The following is a 22224-nucleotide window of genomic DNA, read 5'->3' as shown; positions in this document are numbered from 1 at the left end:
TGGAGGCCACATTATCTCAAGGCATTAGGCATTTAAGATTTAAAATGTTCTATTTTGGTGTCTTGGGGCAGGGTCTCACTCTAGCCCAGGCTGACCTGGAACTCACTCTGTATTCTCAGGGTGGCCTCGAACTCACGGTGATCCTCCTACCTCTGCCTCCTGAGTGCTGGGATTAAAGGCATGCGCCACCACGCCCGGCAGATCCTAAAATGTTCTTAACACTGAAAATGTGCTGAAGACTTTGAGCTTGAAGATTACTTACCTTTTCATTGAAATGCAGAACTGAGCTGGGTGTGGTGGCACATGCTTAAAATCCCAGCACTCTGGAGGCTGAGGCAGGACAGCTTTAAGCTCAAGGCTAGCATGTGTTACATTGTGAGACCCAGTCTCAAAAAAGGAGTGAAGGGAGGGAGGAAGGGATGGAGGGAGCGAGGAAGAGCCGTGAATACTTCTGTACTATGGCATCAGTGTTAACTTGCCAGTGAGGAGGACTGAAGGAGACATCTCTGCCTGGGTCCCTCACATCGCTTCACATCTCACCGAGGACACGTGTACAGCTAGTGGCTTGGCACACAGAAAGCACTTCCCTCTGGAGCAAAGGGCAGGCATGTTTGCTGCCCACTACAGACCATGCACGTCTCCTGAGCGCCGTGAAGCCTGCGCGTGTGGCCAGGCTCATCCTGGTGCTCCGTGCGCCTGCGAGACCAGTGGTTCATGCAAGCATTCTCCTGCTGCGGTGCACCGTGTACAGCCAGCCCTCTGTCACCCTATCTCCCCCCCCCCCCCGAGTGTCACCACCCATGACACTGAGGGAGGACAACAAGCAACTGCCGTTAAATCTCAGACCCTTCCAGTTCTTGACAAGGAGAAGTATCTACAACTAAATATGGTCGGATAGAGTAATAGTGGATTCTAAACCATGTGCACATATGAAACCTGGACATCGAATAACTTTAACTTGAAAAATTAGGTCACTATACATTTAGTTTAATATATTCATTTATTTATTTGCAAGGAGAGAGAGAGAGAGAGAGAGAGAGAGAGAGAGAGAGAGAAAGGGCACGGGCACGCTAGAGCCTCTAATCTCTGCAAACAAACTCCAGATGCATGAGCCACTTTGTGCATCTGGGTTTATGTGGGGACTGGAGAAGAGAACTTCGGTTGTTAGGCTTTGCAGGCAAGCACCTTAACCACTGAGCCATCTCTCCAGCCCTACATTTACATTTAATATTTATTGGCATGTGTATGCACATCATGCATATTCATGTGGGGCACACATGTATGTATGTGTGTCTTCTTCACCAGCTCCCCACCTTATTTTTTCCACCTTGTTTCTTTCAGACAGGATCTCACTGAGCCTAGAGATCACAAATTCAACAAGCCTAAGGATCCACTTGTCTCTGCCTGCCATCGTTGGGATCGCAGGAGCACAGCACATGCCCAGTGTTTTATGTGCATGCTGGATACCAGAACTCTGCTTCTCATGCCTGCGTGGTGGCCATCACTTTTCTCACTGAGCCAGCTCCCAGCCCCCACTGCAAACTCTATCTTCACATTAATAAAAAGTTTTATTGGGCTGGAGAGATGGCTTAGCGGTTAAGCACTTGCCTGTGAAGCCTAAGGACCCTGGTTCAAGGCTCCATTCCCCAGGACCCACGTTAGCCAGATGCACAAGGGGGCGCACGCGTCTGGAGTTCATTTGCAGTGGCTGGAGACCCTGGTGCGCCCATTCTCTCTCTGTCTGCCTCTTTCTCCCTCTGTCTGTTGCTCTCAAATAAATAAATAAAAATAAACAAAATAAAAAAAATAAGTTTTATCACCACGGGTTGCAGTGCAGAAGATCATATGGGGGAAGGAGTCCTAAATGGTGGTCTTTAAAATTTTTCCAATATTCCTACCTTTTCCAGGAGGGGAGGAGCTCTGGGTCTGCGGGGTCACTCTTGTTGTCAGCCCTGTCAAAGGCGGCAGTGGTCTTTGATGAGCCAGAGAGGGGTCTCCTAGAGATAGGATAATCACATAACATTTATGATTCTGAGGGTGGACTCTGGGATGTTTTCAGAACCAGCTACAACTAAAAGCCATTAATACATATTTTTAAAACTTTTTTATTGACAACTTCCATAATTATAGACAATAAACCATCATAATTCCATTCTCCACTTTCCCCTTCACAAAACCACTATCCATCAAATCCCCTCCCCCTCTCAATTAGTCTCTGTTTTATTTTGATGTCATCATCTTTTTCTCATATTATGAGGGTCCTGTGTAGGTAGTACAAGGCATTGTAAGGTCTTGGATATCTAGGCCATTTTCTGTCTGGAAGAGTTGGAAGAGTGCATTGTAAACAGTCCTACCCTGCCTTTGGCTCTTACATCCTTTCTGCTATCTCTTCCACAATGGACCCTGAGCCTTGGAGGGTATAATAGAGGTGTTTCAGTGCAGAACACTCCTCTGCCACTTCTTGTCAACACCATGGTGCCTTTCGAGTCATCCCAGCGGTCACCACATCTGAAAACAGAAGCTTCTCTAACCAAAAGTGAGAGTGGCATTAATATATAGCTATGAACATTAAGAGAAGTGCTTACTGGGCAGTTTGGTGAGTGTAATCTATGCATTTAGCCAGACAGCAGCTGGCGCTACCCCCCTGGGGCTCATGACTCCCCTGTCATGGGTTTTCAGTATCAGGGATGCATTCTCTCCCGTGGAGCGGGCCTCCAGTCCAAGTAGAGGATGGATGGTTTCTCCCATAGCAGACATGCCACTATGGCACCTCTGGCTCATTTGGCCAGGCTGGCCAGGGGCTTGCAGTGCCCACTGTTTATCTCCACTGATGACTTCTGTCTCCCATAGAACGGCATGCAGTGTAGCTTCTTTCAGATTTCTGTCAGCTGTTCTACATGGAGGAGGCTTTCAGCTCAGCTCCAGCTTGAGTTCTCAATGACCTCGCAGCCCAAACATGTGAAGTCTTCAGCAATAGGGCCTTACCATCTATGCCTGCTTAACAATGGCCTGTAATGTTTTGTGGGCATCAGGGACCTCCATGGCCAAGAACTCACTGGAAGGTATCCCATCCCTGGCACTGAAATTTGTCTAGTAACTATGACTTCTGGGTGCGCCATTATCCAAAAATGTAGGTTTCCATATAGCTTATTCATACCATCTTAAATTTGATTAACCCTCCCCCATCCTTCTTTTGCTCACTCTCCTCTCCTGATTTCACTTAGGCTATTCCACCCCCAGTAATATGTTTATCTATTTACATATATACAATACCAGCATTTATTAGTCATTTATTTTCTTGATGATAGCCATTTTCACAGGAGTGAGATGGAATCTCAAAGCAGTTTTAACTTGCATTTCCCTGATGGCTAAGAATGTAGAACACTTTTTTTAGCCATGTATAGGCCATCTGCATTTCTTCCTTTGAGAACTCTCTGTTTAGTTCCATAGCCCATTTTTAAATTGGGTCATTCAATTTATTATTTAGCTTTTTGAGTTCTTTGTATATTCTGGATATTAATCCTCTGTCAGATGTATAGCCGGCAAAGATTTTTTTCTCCCATTTGGTAGGTTATCTCTTTGTTCTATTCACAGTGTCCTTTGCTGTACAAAAGCTTTAAAATTTCATGAGGTCCCAGTGGTTGATTAGTGGTTTTGTTTCCTTAGCAACTGGGGTTTTATTCAGAAAGTTGTTGCCTAGGCCAGTGTGTTGGAGTATTTCCCTTACTTTTGCCTCTAGCAGTTTCAGAGTTTCAGGTATGATATTAAGGTCTTTCACCCATTTGGATTTAATTTTTGTTCATGGAGACAGATAGGGATCTATTTTTATTTTTATTTTTATTTTTTTCTTGGTTTTTCAAGGTAGGGTTGCACTCTAGGTCAGGCTGACCTGGAATTCATTATGTAGTCTCAGGGTGGCCTGGAACTCATGGGGATCCTCCTACCTCTGCCTCCCGAGTGCTGGGATTAAAGCTGTGTGCCACCATGCCTGGCCCAGGGATCTATTTTCATCTATCTACATATAAATATCCAGCTTTCCCAGCACCATTTTTTAAAGAGGCCTTCTTTCCTCCAGTGAATAATTTTGGCCGTTTTTTGGCCACAAATCTGATGGCTGTAGCTTCCCAGACTTATATCTGGGTCCTCTAGTCTGTTTCATTGGTCCACAAGTCTGTTTATGTGCCCATACCATGCTGTTTTTGTTACTGTGGTTCTGTACTATATCTAAAAATCAAGTATGTTAATGCTACCAGCCTTATTTTTGTTGCTCAATATTGTTTTGGATTTTTTTTTTTTTGCTTCCAAATGAATTTTAGGATTGTTTTTCCATTTCTCTGATGAATGCCATTGGAATTTTGCTGGGGGTTGCATTAAATGTGTAGATTGCTTTTGGTAAGATTGACATTTTCACAATATTGGTTCTTCCGATCCAAGAACATGGGATGTCTTTCTATTTCATAGTGTCTTCTGAGTGTTTTAAAGTTTTCATTGTAGAGATCCATCATGTCCATGGGTAGGTTTTTTTTTTTTTTTCCAAAATACTTTATTTTACTTTTGAGGCATTTGTGACTGGGAGTGTTTTCCTGATTTCATCCTTGGCATGTTCATTGTTAATATATAGGAAGGCTACTGATTTCTGTGTGTTTATTATGTGTCCTGCAACATTGCTAAAAGTGTTTATCAGCTCTAATAGTTTGCTGGTAGAGTCTTTAGGGTACTTTATGTATAGAATCATATCATCTGCAAATAATGATAATTTGATCTTTTTCTTTCCAATTTCTATTCCTTTTATGTGTTTCTCTTGCCTTATTGCTACATCTAAGACTTCCAGTACTATATTAAGTAAAAGTGGGGACAGTGGAACCCTTGTCTTGTTCCTGATTTTAGTGAAAAAGCTTCAAGTTTTTCCCATTTAGCATTATGTTTGCTGTAGGCTTATCATAAAAAGCCTTTGTTATGTTGACATGTTCCTTCTTTTCCCAGTTTCTTTAGGACTTTTACCATGAAGGGATGTTAGGTTTTTGTCAAATGCCTATCTATTGAGATAATCATGTGATTTTTGTCCTCCAGTCCACTTAAATAGTGTATTACATTTGTCTATTTGCCTATGTTGAACCATCCCTGCATTTCAGGGATGAAGTGTACTTGGTTGGGGTGAATTGTCTTTTTGATATATTCTTGTATTTTGTTTGCCAATATTTTGTTCAGAATTTTTGCATCTATGTTCATGAGGGAGATTGGTCTGTAATTTTCTTTTTTGTCCTGTCTTTGTCTGGTTTTCGTATTGGGATGATGCTGGCTTTATAAAAGGAGTTTTGTAGAATTCCTTCCTTTTCTATCTTATGGAAAAGTTTGAGAAGCATTGGTGTTAATTTTTCTATGGAAGTCTGACAAACTTCACCAGTGAATCCATCTGGGCCTGGACTTTTTTAGTTGGGAGATTTTTTAAAAATATATTTTTTGTTTATTTATTTATTTGAGAGAGAGAGAGAGAGAGAGAGAGAGAGAGAGAGAGAGAGAGAGAGAGAGAGAGGATGAATATGGGCATGCTAGGGCCTCCAACCACTGCAAATGAACTTCAGATGCATGCACCACCTTGTGCATCTGGCTTACATGGGTCCTGGGGAATTGAGCCTCAAACCAGGGTCCTTAGGCTTCACAGGCAAGCGCTTAACCACTAAGCCATCTCTCCAGCCCTTTTTTAAAAATATATTTTTTTGTTTATTTTTATTTATTTATTTGAGAGAGAATTTTTTTATAACTACTTTGATCTCCATGTTTGTTATAGGTTTATTTAAGTGGTTTATCTCATCTTGATTTAATTTTGGTAGCTCATCTAAATCTAGGAAATCATCCATTTCTTTCAGGTTTTCATACTTAGTTGAGTATATATTCTTAAAGTATGTCCTTATGATTTTCTGAATTTCCTTGTGCTCTGTTGTAATGGTGCCATTTTCATCTCTAATCTTATTAATTTCTGTCATTTTTATGTTTCTTTTGGTCATATTTATAAGAGTTTATCCATCTTATTTATTCTTTCAAAGAACCAACTGTCTCATTGATTCTTTGTATTTTTTTGTTTCTATTTCATTAATTTCTGCCCTAATCTTTATTATTCCTTCCTATCTACTGATTTTTGGTTTGCCTTGTTCTTTTTCCAAGGCCTTCAGGTGAAACATTAAACTGATTACTTGTGACCTTTCTAATTTCTTTTTTTTTTTTTTTTTTTGAGGTAGGGTCTCACTCTGGCTCAGGCTGACCTGGAATTCACTATGTAGTCTCAGGGTGGCCTCGAACTCACGGCGATCCTCCTACCTCTGCCTCCCGAGTGCTGGGATTAAAGGTGTGTGCCACCACGCCCGGCTCTCTAATTTCTTAATATAGGCACTTAAAGCTATAAATTTCCCTCTTAGGAATGCCTTCATTGTGTCCCAAAGGTTTTGGTATGTTGTGTTCTCTTTACCATCTGCTTCTATGGATTTTTTTGATTTCCTGTTTGATTTCTTCAATGACCCATTTATCATTCAGTAGTGTACTGTTTAGTCTCCATGACTTTGTGTATGCTCTGTAAATTTTCTTATTACTGATTTGTAGTTGATCCCATTATGGTCAGTTAGAGTACAAGGAATTATTTCAATTTTTTGTAATTGTTAAGATTTTCTTTGTGTCCTAATATATGGTCTATTTTAGATAATTTCCCTGTGCTGCTGAGAAAAATGTGTATTCTGCAGAACAGAATGAATGTTCTGTTGAAAATTGTTTGGTCTATTTGTTCTATGACCTCATTTAATCCAGATGTCACTCCATTTATTTTTTGTAAGGATGACATCAATTGATGAGAGTGGGGTATTGAATCCACACACTACAAGTGTGCTTGTTATCTGTGACCTTAAGTCTAATAGTGCTTGCTTGATGAAATTGGTAGCCCTCATGTTAGGTGCATATATTTTTAGGATTGTAATGTCCTCCTGTTGGAGGGTTCCTTTAATCAGTATAAAATGACTTTCTTTATCTTTCTTAACTAATGTTGGTTTGAAGTCTACCCTGTCAGATATTAGGATAGTGACACCTGCTTATTTTCTAGGCCTATTTGCTTCAAATACTGTTATCCATCCTTTCACACTAAGATCGTGTTCATCTTTTATGGAATGTTGTGTTTCTTGGAGTCAACAAAGAGAAGGATCATGTTTCTGTGTCTTTTGGTTGGGGCATGGGGCTGATGATATTAAGAGTTATTATTGAAAGGTGTGTATTTGTTTTTGCTATTCTTGTTTTGTAGTTCTTCCTGTTTTTCCTTTACCCTTTTGTATTAACTATCATTTGAGTACAGTTTATTTATTTATTTTTTCTGTTTACTTATATGTGTGCTTTTCTTTCTCTTCAGCATGGAGGATCCTTTCAAGTATTTTCTGTAAAGCTGGTTTAGTTGCCATACATTCCTTTAGCCTGCTGCTGTTGTGGAATGTTCTTATTTCTCTGTCAATTAGGATGGATAGCTTTGCTGGATAAAGTCATCTTGGCTGGGCGGAGGGGGGGGTGTTTACATGAACATGGGCGAGGTGGGGGGGGGTTCTTAGCGGCCACATCAGGAGGAAAATGAGCCTCTCACAATTTTTTTTTCTCCTGGAATGACATCTATGATATCAACTCAATTTTATTATATAGGTTTTTCATGGGGAAAAAAGGTATCTCTCGATAACAGTTCATTTGTTTGGGGATAAAAATCAATGCACAAGCGGCTGGGAAAAACCATAAAGGGAGTTATTAGTGGTCAAATGGTCAGGGCCTGATTAAACGTAAAGGTTCCTCTGGTGTGTGGGCTCTGACATTCTGAGGCCAGATTCTTTCTTTCTGGTCCTTTTCCGAGAGCTGCTTTCTCTGTGGGTCCTGTGGAGTTGTGAGGACACGTTGCGGTCCGGGGTCCCAGCGGACTACCCCCTGCAGCGCGTTGGGAATGCTTGTCCCCCAGCTTGTGGCCTGCGTCCAGCCTGCAGCCTCGTGACGCAGGCGAAAGGAAGGCCGCAGTAGGTGCAGCGCCTGACTCCGCTTGCCCTCTGCGTCTGGGCACCCCTTGTGACACCGTGCACTGCGCTGCCCCGCCCCGCGCCGCCCTGCCCCGCTCGGCACTGCCCTGCCCTGCCCCCGCGCTGCCCTGCCCTGCCCCGCGCTGCCCTGCCCCGCGCTGCCCTGCCCTGCCCCGCGCTGCCCTGCCCCGCCCCGCGCTGCCCTGCCTGGCGCTGCCCTGCCCCGCCCCGCGCTGCCCTGCCCCGCCCCGCGCTGCCCTGCCCCGCCCCACGCTGCCCTGCCCCGCGCTGCCCCGCGCTGCCCTGCCCTGCCCTGCCCTGCCCCGCGCTGCCCCGCGCTGCCCCGCCCTGCGCTGCCCTGCCCTGCCCTGCCCCGCGCTGCCCCGCGCTGCCCCGCGCTGCCCTGCCCTGCGCTGTCCTGCCCTGCCCCGCTCAGCGCTGCCCTGCCCCGCCCCGCCCCGCCCAGGACGGACTGCGGCCCTCTGAACCCAGAAACCCAAATAAAGCTTGCCCCCCTTGTTTGCTGACAGTGAGGCAGGCGGTGGTGGAGTTTCCCAGGGGTGGAGAAGCCCCTCCCTCCCACCGCTGCCCACGCCGCCCGTGACCGGCGCTGGTCCCGCCCCGCGGGCTGCCGGCTCCCCTCCCCGCCTCTGCGCGGTTTCATCTCGAGGGTCAGGACGCGGCCCGGTGGGCGGAGCGGCGAATGCGGGGTGCGCGGGCGAGGTCCCCCCGCCGCCGGCCACGCCCGCGCCCGCGCGGTTCCAGGGCGCGCTCGCAGCTAGCGGAGGGCGGCCCCGCCCCGCCTTTGACCGGCGTCGGTGGCTTCTCGAACGGTGGCTCCTGTAGTCTCCACCTTCGCTCTCGAGCGGCGGGTGGCTGCTGACCCGCGGCTGAGACAGGGGTGCTGGGTTCCAGCAAGCAGAGCGGAGTTCCTTTGTTTCCCCGCGGCCCAGCCTGGCTCCTTTGAGAAATCCAAAATGCTCTGCGGCCAGTCCTCTTGCTGTTGTCACCCCAAAAGAAGCGTCACTGCTCTTAACAGTTGGCATTTACCAGAGTCCATTTAATCCTCCTACACCCGCAGTGTGGACGTCAGGCTCGTGACCAGCCAGAGCTCCCAGAGGCTTAGGGCTTCCAAGGCCCCAACACCAGCAAGTGGAGTAGGTAAGTGCAGCCAGGATTTGAACTGAGATTGTACGACGCCAGTGGCCAAGGCATTCCCGCCGCTCCGCGAGCTGCTGATGCCCCCCTGGCGCGTGACCCTCAACAGGAGTCCTGGGCTCGCCCAGCTCCCCTGCAGCTCTGCCCCGCTGGGCCTTCGAAGCCGGGTGGAGGGAGAGCGGGACCACTACTTACTGATGCACTTGAGATTGGGCGTCGTCCAGTGGGCCGTGTTCGTGGTCTTGTTAAGGACACACTGAGTCAGGCTGGATGTGCCGGCTTTCCTCTTGAAACCCAAATTACAAACATACCTCTCTCTGGAGTTCTCCTCGTAACTCTTGACCTGGATGTCTGCATAGTCAACAGATATGGGGGGTGGGCAAGTGGTACCTACAAAGTGAGTAACAGGAAAAAGGTGAGAACACGGGCATGTAAGATGACTTCCCAGGGAACTGGGGGGAAGGAGGACACAGCTTTACAGCCAGGGCCCAGCTTGTCTCAGTGATCACATGGGACCAACCTCAGGTTCCAAGCAGGTAGACAGTATTCAGGAAGGGAAGCCATCATCTCCAAGTCTTTCGGGAGCTTCCTTTCAAAGCCAGCCAGCCAGACACCTGGGAGTCACCCATTTTCCCAGCCCTTTTCACGCCAGACCAGGATGGTTTGGGAGTGCCACGCTGCTATTACCGACCCAAAACAGTAGTTCCCAGGTGGTTGTCCTGTGTGTCCCCTCCAACATGAACCTTTGATCTACTTCCACAAGGCCACCTGCATAATCATTAGACATGAATATTTGATAACTTCATGCTTGGATAAAAAACTGAAATTCCTAGGAAGTCTTCCAAGGTCCGAGAGACCCGTCCTGCCTGTCCCTCTAGCTCTCTTCCCTGACGACAAGGGACGTGGGTTTCCACCACCACGCAGGAGCCAGTCCTCCTCCCCCCCCCCTTGGCTTTTTACCTCTCACCAATCTGTTTTTTTTTTTTTTTGAGTTTTTGATTGTTTACTTAAGCCTTATCTAAATGTAACATAAAAATCAGAGCCAGACATGGTGGCACACACCTTTAATCCCAGCACTCAGGAGGCAGAGGGAGGAGGATTGCTGTGAGTTCGAGGCCACCCTGAGATTACATAGTGAATTCCAGGTCAGCCTGGACTAGAGTGAGACCCTACCACAAAAAACCAAAAAACAAATAAAATAAAATAAAATAAATAAAATCAGAAATATGAAATTAATATAACTGACCTTCTAAATATTAAAAGAAAAACGAGGGGCACTTAGGGGGACTGCTGACCCAGGGAAATGAGAAGACAGAAAATCAGAATCCAGACAGTTTATTTACAATTAACTGTAGGACAAAACAACCTGCAAAAACAGAACTTAACCCCCCCACCCAAAAACAAACCCCAAAAACCTTAGCTCTTGATTTCTGTGATCACTTGGGAACTTCCAGCTGTGGGTGAGTTTTTCCCTTGGCTGGCCTGGGTTGGCTTGGCCCAGGCTCAGGCTCAGGCCCAGGCCCAGGCCCAGCCGGGAGGGGCCCCTAACTGTTAGTCTCTACATGGGTTCTTTTTCATATATATATGTGTGTGTGTGTGTATGTGTGTGTATTTTAATTGACAACTTCTATACTTAAAGACAATAAACAATGATATTTCCCTCCCCTCCCTCACTTTCCCTTCATAACTCTGCTCTCCATCATATCCCCTCCCTCTCTCCATTAGTCTCTCTTCTAATTTCATGTTTGGTTGTTTTTGTTTTTGTTTTTCTTAGTAGGGCTTCATTCTAACCCAGGCTGACCTGGAATTCACTATGTAGTCTCAGGCTGGCCTCGAACTCACGGCAATCCTCCTGCCGCTGCCTCCTGAGTGCTGGGATTAAAGGTGTGTGTCACCACGCCTGGCTTTAAAAAAAATCTTATTTATTTGTTAATTTATTTTGCGTATATAGAGAGGGTAAGTATGATGCTCCAGGGCCTTCTGCCTCTGCATACGAACTCCAGGCACATGCGCCACTTTGTGCATCTAGCTTTACATGGGTCCTGGGGAATTAAGCCCAGGCCATCAGGCTTTGCAAGCAAATACTTTTTTTAGTTAGTTAGTTAGCAAAAAAATATTACATTTTATTTTTGCTATGGACATACAGTACATGAATTAAGAAATAAAATCAAGCTGGGTGTGGTGGTACACGCCTTTAATCCCAGCACTCCGGAGGCAGAGGTAGGAGGATTGCCGTGAGTTCGAGGCCAGCCTGAGACTACATAGTGAATTCCAGGTCAGCCTGGGTTAGAATGAAACCCTACTAAGAAAAACAAAAACAAAAACAAAACAAAACAACCAGAAATAAAATCATTTCGGGGCTTTGAAGTATTAATCACTTATGACCTACCATACCAGAATTAGTATATTCCTTGCAAAGCAGCCATGTTAGCAGTTCAGATTTGGTCTTTGCAAGCAAGCACTTTTAACCACTGAGTCATCTCCAGTCCATCCTTCTTTTTGCTAATCTATAGGAGCTAAGTGTTATTGATGCATAAAATAAACAACGTCCAGATTCTTCATTGCTGGACGCCCCATGGTGCTGAAATAGGATTAGAGATGTCTGATGTAATTACAACATGTGTGTGTGTGTGTGTGTGTGTATCTATACAGACATACCTCTTGTATGCGTGTGTTAGATACCTTTATTTTCTCTATAACGAAATATCATGACAAAAACAACTTAAGGAAGGAGTTGTTTTGGCTCGTGGTTTCAGAGGGCCTGGCTCGGGGCACTGAGCTCTGTTCTGGGCTCACGATGAGGCAGAGCATCATGCTGGAGAATGTGTGCAGAAGAGGGGGCTGTTTGCCTCAAGGCCAACAGAAAGCAGAGGGCAGCTCAAAGAGGAAGGGCTCCTGTAGTAGACAGATCCAACATTGCTGGAATGAACATCCAAACCAGACACAGTTTACTGGAGGAACAGGAGTTACTTCAAGTTTACAGATCCAGGGGAAGTCTCATCAGTGGCTGAAAAGGCTGCTTCCATTCTGCCAAGTAGAGAGAAAACCCACCAGCAGCCAGAAACACCCGACAGCAGCAAGCAGGACCCGGTCTGAACTCAAACCTCTACACACCTCTGGGCTGCAATGTAAATCCGCCCCCAGTGACTTCCGCCTGCTAGTGTCCTGGGGAATCTTTTCACCTGGGGTGACACAAACACGTCTTCTCCCCAGACAGGGCACAGACGATAGATCAAGTGATGATTGCATCAAAACCAGTTTGGAGAACCCATGAGTTTGCTGGGGTTACTTATAGCGCAGGGTGAGGGGTTGCTTTCAGAAGCACTAGGTGACTCAAAGACAACCACAGCACGAGAAGGCCCGTCCCGTCCCAGACGATGACCTGGCAGCTGCTTCCTCTCCAGGGCAGCTGCGGCACAGAAAACCCTCTCGGCACAGTGACGCCCGGAGGCTGCATCTCTGGAGCACACGGCAGCTCGTCCTACAGTCTCCGCTCTGAGCAGTTGTTTCCCCTTTATATAGCCTTAGGGCCGGGTCTTGCAACCCTTTCCCAGACTTGTGGACTTCTGAGTCTCTGGAATTTCTTTCCTCACCCTCCTCACCCCCAGGAAGGGATTTTTCAATTTCTAGCTAAGGTAACTTTGGGGAGTGGTTGTGTGACCTTTAAATGTCAGATCTCTCAGACTTGGCTCCCTAAACCCCAGAGCCTCCTTTGTCCTCCGTTGGGAGGAATGTGCTACACAGCACTCCACCCTCATCAACAGCCCCCCTCGGCTGTGGGCCCCGTGTGACACAGTACCAACATGCCAGGCAAGATGCGCCTGCTATTGCAATAGTGGTACAACTGTTGTGCGTACAGCCAACAACTTAAAAAATAATTTGATGATTTATTTGTTTACAAGAGAGAGAGAGGGACAGAGAGAGAGAGAAAGAGAGGGTGGGCACTCCAGGGCCTCCAGCCACTGCAAACGAACTCCAGACATATGTACCACCTTGTGCCTCTGGCTTTACATGGGTATCGGGGAATCAAACCCTAGTCCTTAGGCTTTGCAAGCAAGTACCTTGACCACTGATCCATCTCTCCGACAACTTTAAAAAAATTTTATTAACATTTTCTATGATTATAAAAAAATATCCCATGGTAATTCCCTCCCTCCCTCCCCACTTTCCCCTTTGAAATTCCATTCTCCATCATATTACCTCCCCATCTCAATCATTGTACTTACATATATACAATATCAACCTATTCCAACAACTTTTTGATTGGACTTAAGGCTCACTCCATAGGATGGAATTCATGTCTGGTACCATAAACCTGGTCAACAGCATGTAGCTGAGCAGATCATAGGCCTGAGTGGGGAGGCCGCTGCTTTTGTTTTGTTAGCTGGATGTGGTGGTCCTGTTGAACTGTTTGCTGAACATCGACGCTTGCACCCATAGACTCTTGCTACTGTTACTGATGCTGTCTGCCTTGGCCACGGAGGAGGATTTCTTACAGTTCACACTGGTTGCTGATGGAAAGACTCAACTGGACAAGTTCCTGAGATTGTCTGGTCGTGTGACACAGCGGCCCAGTGCTTTGACCTAGACGCACAATAGACACATCAGTCCCTCCAAGGCTCAAGGAGCATGCAGAAGAGAGGGCGGGAGGAACGTAAGAGCCGCAGGAAGGGTGGGGTGTGGTGCAGAAGACGCCTCTGGGTTGAAAGGGGTAGACAACCATTGCCAACCTTATCAAAAGCAGCTGGGCCAACTCACAAGAGAAGGCGTGGGGCGGGTCATCAGAGCCCACCGGAGAGTCAGGTGCCCCCTGTGCCAGCTGCATACAGTAAAGCACAGGGTCTTGAGGCCTCGGGGGAGATAGGGCATATAGAGAGTAAAAGATCTGGGAACAAAGAGCTCCACTGAGGTGGTGTCTCTGGAGTCGCCATGCTGTGAGAGTAAGCCCTCACCCCGCGGCTGAGAGAGCAGCGTCCCCGGGGCTAATCCTGATCTAGTGAGCCCCACTGGAGGGCTGCTTTGGGGTCTTATGCTCTGTAAGTAAGTTCTCAGCCGGAGCCTAAGGGAGGAGCATCCGCAGGGGTAATTCTGATGTAGTGACCCCCACTAAAGGGCTGCTCTGTGGTCTCACACTCCTGGACAGGGACAAGGAGCTTCTAGAGGTGGCCACAGGGAAGTGAGACTTTCCTGTGGTGTGGCTGCTCAGGGGTCCCCGTGATCTGTCAGTAAGTATGAAGGACTCAGGAACCACAGGGACGCCATGACAGGCTTCAGAGTCACCAGTAGGCCTAAGTTTCTGTTTCCCAGCAAGGTTTAAATAAGAATTTAACAGTTACTGAAAAAAGATCACAAATTGCTTATGCCATCCATTTCTATAGTCATAAGACAAATTGCTTAAGTTCCTCAAACACACATAGCCAATCACAATAAAGGTTACCTAATCTGCTTGAAATTCCCCTAGCCCCCTGCCCACCAGCTCTGCCCCCCAGCATCCTAAGCCTATCAGAAAAATACAAGTGCAGATACTACTTAAATCTACCAATCATGTGACCATTCCCCTACTTCTTTGTTCAAATCCCTATAAAAAACCTGCGCCCCGTGCTGCTCAGGGATCTTGTAGGGATCCACTGTGCTGGTGAAGTCAAGAGTCCCAAAATAAAGCTCCTTGCCTTTGCACACGTGTTTGGTTCTCCTTGGTGGTCACTGGGGATGCCAAGAACTGGACATAACAAAGTCCTCATCCCGAAGCTGAGGGAGGAGCATCAAGGAGTGATCTTGACACAGGACTCTCCATCAAAGTAGCCGCTTTGGGGGACCCACGTTCCTATAAGTAACCCCTCCTTAGGCTCTGTAAGTGACTCCCAGTAAACTTGTATTGGTTCACTGAACTGGTATTGGTGTAGTCGTTCTTTGGTCTGCCATCTGAGCCCTATTTGGGGTGAAGACGTGTGTTTGCGTCTCTTTCCCGTGACAAGCTGCAAACTCAATTTTCATAGACCGCCTAAGTTTATGGGGCCATACATTCAAACCGCCACAGCTCCCCAGGCCGTAACCCTGGTGACCTCCAACTCGGCTCCTCCTTCCTTCTACAGTGTCACCACCTCCTCTGGTGCTGCCGTGGGAACCGAGTCAGTGTGACCTAGGACTGTGGGGAAGACAGCTCATAGTCGGACATGCAGTCCATGTGAGGCAACCCTTTCTCCCTCGAGCTGCGGGTTTCAGAGCTCTTGTCCTCCTGTCCTGCCACCTCTTTCAGCTCCGTCCCTGGTGGCCAGGGCCCAGCGACAGCGACTCTACCTGCTCTGTGTTTGGCGCTGGCTGCAGCTCTGCTCTCCGGGCAGACACACCCTTGCCAAGCGGAGTCGCAGCTGGCCTGCCGCCTCTGTCGTCTCTGTCAGCACGTCTCAGTGTCAATACCAGCGAGGCGGGCTTGCCGGCCCGTCCCCAGCATCTGAACTGGCGGGTCTGAGGCACAGCCTGAGAATCAGCATTTCCAACTTCCAGATAATACTGACGCTGCACATCCTGGAGCTGCATTTTGAGATGCTGCCCCTTGGTGTCTGTAAACGCATCGCAGCAAGTGACTTTTCAGCATGCATTGATTCTATCAGTGAAGATTTCTTTTACATCCCTCTTGCTATACTCTTCTGAACCTCTAATGCTTTAAGTGGATCAAATTCACCTTCAATCTCTAAAAATAATCTACATCCTCAAGAGGGAGAGAGAGAAAGTGGGGGGAATGTTGTGTTGGGCAGTGGCAAGGGTTGAGCTTGATGCCACCAACATCTTCAGTCCACACCTGTGATACTTTCTTGTGTGTCACATAGCTGGGAGAACTCGTTGGGCTGGGGCAGGAGGAAAGGTCGCAGAACATCAAATCAAGTCAATGGAGAGCTCATAAAAACCTACTGGTCCATGACCACATGTTCCCTCCTTCTGGTGGCGCACACGTTTAGTCCTAGCATTTGGGAGGCAGAGGTAAAAGGACCACCGTGAGTTCGAGGCCACCCAGAGACTACAGAGTGAGAACTCACATATCTTAATTCCATCTCTGTAGATTGCACAGGATTTTCTGTGGAGATGATCATGTACTGAATTGAGTACATTTTTTTTTTTTTTTGAAGTAGGATCTAGGTTGACTTGGAACTCACTCTGTGGCCCTAGAAAGTCTCAAACTCATGATTTTCAGGCTCTTGAGTGTTGGGATTAATGACGTGAGCCACCATTCCCAGCAAACAGAGTAAATTCTTAAAAAATGTTACTCATTTATTTATTTGCAAGGAGAGGTGGGGGGATGGGCACACAGGCCTCTAGCTACTGCAAACAACTCCAGGTGCGTATGCCACTTCGTGCATCTGGCTTTATGTGGGTACTGGGGAATTGAGTTGGGTCATTAGGTTTTGCAGGCAAACACTTTGACTGCTGAGCCATCTCTCCAGCCCCCAAATGAGTAATTTATTTTTGTTTTCAATTTTTTTTATTAACAACTTCCATGATTACAAAAAATATCCCATGGTAATGCCCTCCTACTTTCCCCTTTGAAACTGAGTAAATTTTATGATTCCATTTTATCTCCTTAATTGCCTTATAAACTAAAATTTTATTTGTTTATTTATTTACTTACTAATTTATTTATGGGATCTAACTCTGAAGCCCAGGTTGGTCTGGAACTCACTGCAACCCTTCTGCTTCAGATTCCTAAGTGCTGGGATTATAGACATGAGCTACCATACCCAGATTTGTTACTGTATTTTTTAGAGGTTACTTTAGGGTCTATAGTTTATGGCTTTACCTTATTATAATTTATGTGAAAAGTAAAATTATAATGCCTCTTACACAGTTGATTATCTTATCAAGCATAGATTTAAAAAAATTTGAGGCCAAGTGTGGTGGTACATGCCTTTAATCCCAGTACTTGGGAGGCAAAGTGGGATTGCCATGAGTTTGAGGCCAGCCTGGGACTACAGGATGAGTTTCAGATTGGTTTGGGCTAAAGTAAGACCCTACCTCAAAAAAAAAAATAAAAATTCGGTTATCATATCATCATTTCTGGGTGAGAGGGTTTTCTATAATCTACTCTGTATTTTTTTGTTGAACAAGGACATCTAATTAGGGTCCTTCTGTAGCAAAAAATCCTCAAAGATAAACCTAGAAGTGGCTGATATTTGAGTACATGAGGATATCACAACACTGCAGCCGAGTCAAGCAAGCAGGTGGTGGGCAGCCATTTAATTTACAGCTAGCTGGTCTCCTGCTCACGCTGGAGGTGACACACTGAGCTGTCATGCAACTCTCCGTTTCCACAAGCCATGTAAGGCTCATGAAGATGGTAGCTCCATATATCATATTTTCTAAAGTTAGTAGTTTACGTATACATATAATAGTGTGGGTGCAGTCACAAACTGGAGCTAACAACAGCTATATTTTCTTTTTTTGTTGTTGTTTGTTTTTTGAGGCAGTGTCTCACTCTAGCCCAGGCTGACCTGGAACTCACTCTGCAGCCCAAACAGGCCTGGAGCTAATGGTGGCTCTCCTCCCTCAGCCTCCTGAGTGCTGGGATTCCAGTTATGCCATTTTCTAAACTGTTATACAGCAAGTCCTCAGGATGATTTTCATGGACTGTAAGGCCACACCTCCACCTCATTCCCAGAGCTGTGGATCAGGCTTCCTTATCAAGTTTGTTTACAGAGTTTAAGAAGGGAAAGGAGCCCTGGCCTATTCTCCCATCCAGAGTTCCTCCTACTCTTTAGGCAGAGTCAGAATCCATTTCAGCATTTTCTTTTCCTTGCTCATCCACCTGACTGCCATGATAGGTTGTGAGACACAAAGAAAAGATATGGTTCCTGCAGTCTATGGGTCAGACACGCCCAGAGAACCTGGGTCTCTGGGTTTCTAGTATTTTATTTTGCTTCCTTCTTTCCTAATTGAAATGCTAGCCAAACACAATACACTTCCTTCTGGTGCTTAAGTACAGACTGTTCTCCGCTCATTGCTCAAACTTGCCCCCTCTTTTCTTCCTCAAGCTCATTAACAAGGCTTCCTAACTCACTGTGTGGTTATGAGGGCTTTGGGAGGTTCACTGCCTACAAGTTGCAGAGCAAATGAAAGGAAAAGAGTGAAGTCTTTTGCACACTGTTTGAACTCAAGAGGACACCTGCTCACTCCAGTCTCCCACAGAGATAGCTTTGCTTAAGGTTTCCTCACCACTCACTGAGCTATTGTGAAACCTCAGCCTCACATGTGGCCTTCGGCTCTCTTGACTGCAGTTTTTCTCCTCACACTCTTAGTGAGACCAGCCATTTCTCCACGAAGTTCCTTTAATGTGCCCCTGCCCAGGAACCCTCAGGGGTGCCCTTGCCATTGCCCAGAAGGGTTAAGTCCCTTCCAAAAAGAACATATTACAATCACACTAATCCTTCATAATGAATGACACCGACATCATTAGAATATATGCCAAGGAATCATACAATTGTTCATTTAGCTCCTAACTATTTACCAAAGTCCGCCTAGAAGACAGCATGTAAGGACCAGGAAGGTAGTGCTGGGGAGGAGGAGCAAAGAGGAGCCCAGGGGCTCACCGTCGACAGGCCGAGTCTCACGGGTGAGCTCTGGGCAGTGAGAGACACTGCTTCACAGGAAGTGGACAGCATCCATGAGATCAACATCCAAGGTTTGTGTGGACATGGGCTCACAGGCACACTGTGCACGTACATGCATGCACACATGCCTGCTTACAAGCATGCATGTGCATGCAAACGAAAGTGAGATGGCCCAAAACAAATTAATCGAAATGATTATTTCATTAAAAAAAAAAAAAGAGTATTCAGGCTGGGTGTGGAGGCACGCAGAGGTAGAAGAATCATCATGAGTTTGAGGCCACCTTGAGACTACCTAGTAAATCCCAGGTCAGCCTGGACTAGAGTGAGACACTACCTCAAAAACCAAAAACAAACAAACAAACAAATAAGTATTCAGAATTAACCACTGAGACATTTCTCTACTCTTTAAGAGTATTCAGATTAACCAGGCTCGGATTGCACATCTGTAGTCCTAGCCCTCAGGAGGCTGACATAGGAGGAACTGTGAGTTTGAGACCAGACTGGGGCTATCGAGGGCTTTTCACGTCAACCTGGGCTAGAGTGGGAGCCTACCTAAAAGACAATAAGAAAGAAAGAGTATTCTGAGCTGGGTGTGGTGGCACACACCTTAGGTCCCAGAACTTGGGAGACTGATGTAGGAGGATCACTATGAGTTTGAGGCCAGCCTGGGCTACAGAGTGAGTTTCAGGTCAGGCTGGGCTAGAGTGATAATCTGACTTGAAAACACAAAGCAAAACAAGACAAAAAGAGATTTCCCAGCATGTTAGTTCTTAGATAGCGAGAGTTTTTCTAGACTTTGCTCCGTATAGCTCATTTTCATTCAATTATTCCTATTCTTTGCTGTTTTAGAACATCAAACATGCTGAGACAACCCAACTATCTTCTTTCTCCCTGTCTCTTTCTCACTCAAATAAATAAATAAAATATCTTTTAAAATATTGAAAACAGGGCTGGTAAAGTGGCTTAGTGGTTAAGGCATTTGCCTGTGAAGCCTAAGAACCCCAGTTTGATTCCCCAAGACCCACATAAGCCAGATGCACGAGGGGGTGCATGCATCTGGAGTTCGTTTGCAGTGGCTAAAGGCCCAGCACACCCATTCTCTCTTTCTCTCTATCTGCCTCCCTCTCAAATAAATAAATAAATAAATAAATAAATAAAATATTTTAAAAAGTCTCAAAAAATTGAAAACAATAAGATTGAGGAAGGTAAAGAGTTCAAAGCAAACCTATGGGTAACATATAGGGGTCCTGTTTCAAGAAAAACAAAGCAAAAACAACACAAAATTACTTAAACAATGATAAAAGATTATAAAATGTAGGCATAGTGTGCAAAAATGCTATATGTAAGGACTTTAAAAACCTTATATTGAACAATTTTCATATTTTTTAATTCATGACACCTGGATCTCCAGTAGAATTCCAGTCACATACCATTCCCTGTTTGAAAACAACTGCACTTTGGCAGTGTAATTGTCCAGTGTGGAGTGCTCACAGTGTGTTTTGTACATTTTTAAAAATCTGATTATTCTGCTGGGCATGGTGTCACATGCCTTTAATCCCAGCACTCGGGAGGCAGAGGGAAGAGTAGTGTCGTGAGTTCGAGGCCACCCTGAGAATACCTAGAGAGTTCCAGGTCAGCCTGGGCTAGAGTGAGACCCTACCTTGAAAAACCAAAAAAAAAAAAAAAAAAAAAAAATCAGATAAGCATAAAGGAAATAATAACTGGATAAAATTGGTTTGAAATTTAAAAAAAATGAAAGGTTTGGGTAAAGACTTCTGAAAAGATGGCTTAAAAGATCCTTAAAGTCACTTAACAAGTTGTGGAAACACCTACAAGTAAACTGAAGCCAAACTAAAACTGGTGATCAACCAGTGAAGATACCCAACAGTGGACACTGCAAGCCTTAGATTTGGCCAGCCAGGCCAAATGCCAATGGGTGCAATAGAGGCACGTCTGTTATGAGGGAAACCAACCACCCTCTAATTGGACTGGAGGCCTGCTCCATGGGAGGGAATACATCCCTGATAGTGAAAACCTACCACAGGGGTAGTCATGAGCCCTAGGGGCGTAACATCTGCTGCTGTCTGGGTAAATGTATATACTATGCACTGCCCAGTAAGCACTTCTGTTAATGTTCATACCTTTATATTAATGTGACTCTCACTTTTGGTAGAGAACCTTCTCTTTTCAGATGGCAGTGACCTTGGGATGACTCAGAAGGCACCATGGTGCTGAGAAGAAGTGACAGAGGAGTGCTCAGCACTGAAATATCTCTATCACACCTCCCATGGCTCAGGGTCCATTGCAGGAGAGGTGGCAGAAAGAACGTAAGAGCTTAAGCTGGGTGTGGTGGCACACGCCTTTAATCCCAGCACTTGGGAGGCAGAGGTAGGAGGATTGCCTGAATTCAAGGCCACTCTGAGACTCCATAGTGAATTCCAGGTCAGTCTGGGCTAGAGTGAGACCCTACTTCGAAAAATCAAGAAAAAAAAAAAAAAGAATGTAAGAGCCAAAGGAAGGGTAGGACTCTTTACAACGTGCTCCTCCAGACACAAAATGGCCTGGATATCCATGACCTCACAGTGCCTGACACTACCTACACAAGACCACCATAATAGGAGGAAAAGATCATGACATCAAAATAAAAGAGAGACTGATTGAGAGGGGGAGGGGATATAATGGAAAGTGGAGTTTCAAAGGGGAAAGTGAGGGGAGGGAGGGAATTTCCATGGGATATTGTTTACAATTATGGAAGTTGTCAACAATAAAAAAACCCTGGTGATCAAAGATTTTCATATTCATACAAATCATGATCTTCTCCAATAGCTTTTGACCAAGTACCGTGCAGTCTTACCGACTGTAACCACCTTCCAGAGGGCGTGGCTCCCAGGGCAGCGCTGCCATGCGGGGCTTTGGGCAATGACCGCATCATGAGCACTCTGACCTGGTCCCTGGAGTCCACTGATGCATCCAGTCTGCTGGCATTATTGCGAGGTGGTCGGCAGTAGGAAGTGAGGCTCACTTGGAGGGAGTAAGTCACTGGAGGGTGTGTCCTTGAGGGGGATAACCTCCCACACGCACTCTGCCTCTCGCCTGCGCGATGGGTGGCACCATTCTGCCAGGCTCTTCCGCTGTGATGGGCTAACTCATCGCAGGCTCAGACACACAGAGCCAGGTGACCGAGGACTGAGAGCTCCGAAACGATGAGCCAAAATAAACCTTTCCTCCTTGATTTACTCAGGTCTTTTGGTCATGGTGACAAAAAGTAACTAACATATTAGTAGGGAAATGAAAATTAAAACTTGAAGGACTATTACATAGTGTTGGAATGATTAAAATTAATTAAAAAGACAGTTTCATCATACCAAGGGCCAGTAGGATGTGGTGGAACTGGAGCCTTCCTCGAAGGCTGGTGGTATGTAAAACACGACCACCACTTTGGG

General features: G+C 45.9%; 1 protein-coding gene across 1 annotated transcript in view; it reads right to left on the bottom strand.

Moving 5' to 3' along the window:
* The window catches only part of Il15ra (interleukin 15 receptor subunit alpha), a 38368-nt gene that overhangs the window by 13509 nt on the left and 2635 nt on the right, over positions 1-22224 (bottom strand). Inside the window, exons 2-3 of the mRNA XM_045134768.1 lie at positions 9378-9572; positions 1899-1997 (exon numbers count right to left, since the gene is read on the bottom strand). Coding sequence (XP_044990703.1) covers positions 1899-1997; positions 9378-9572 — 294 coding nt within the window. The remainder of the gene's footprint in view (positions 1-1898; positions 1998-9377; positions 9573-22224) is intronic.

This window comes from Jaculus jaculus, chromosome 15, assembly GCF_020740685.1.
Source record: "Jaculus jaculus isolate mJacJac1 chromosome 15, mJacJac1.mat.Y.cur, whole genome shotgun sequence".
Classification (NCBI taxonomy): Eukaryota; Metazoa; Chordata; class Mammalia; order Rodentia; family Dipodidae; genus Jaculus; species Jaculus jaculus.
Note: the sequence above shows the minus strand (reverse complement) of the source record. Positions and strands in the feature narration are given on the sequence as shown.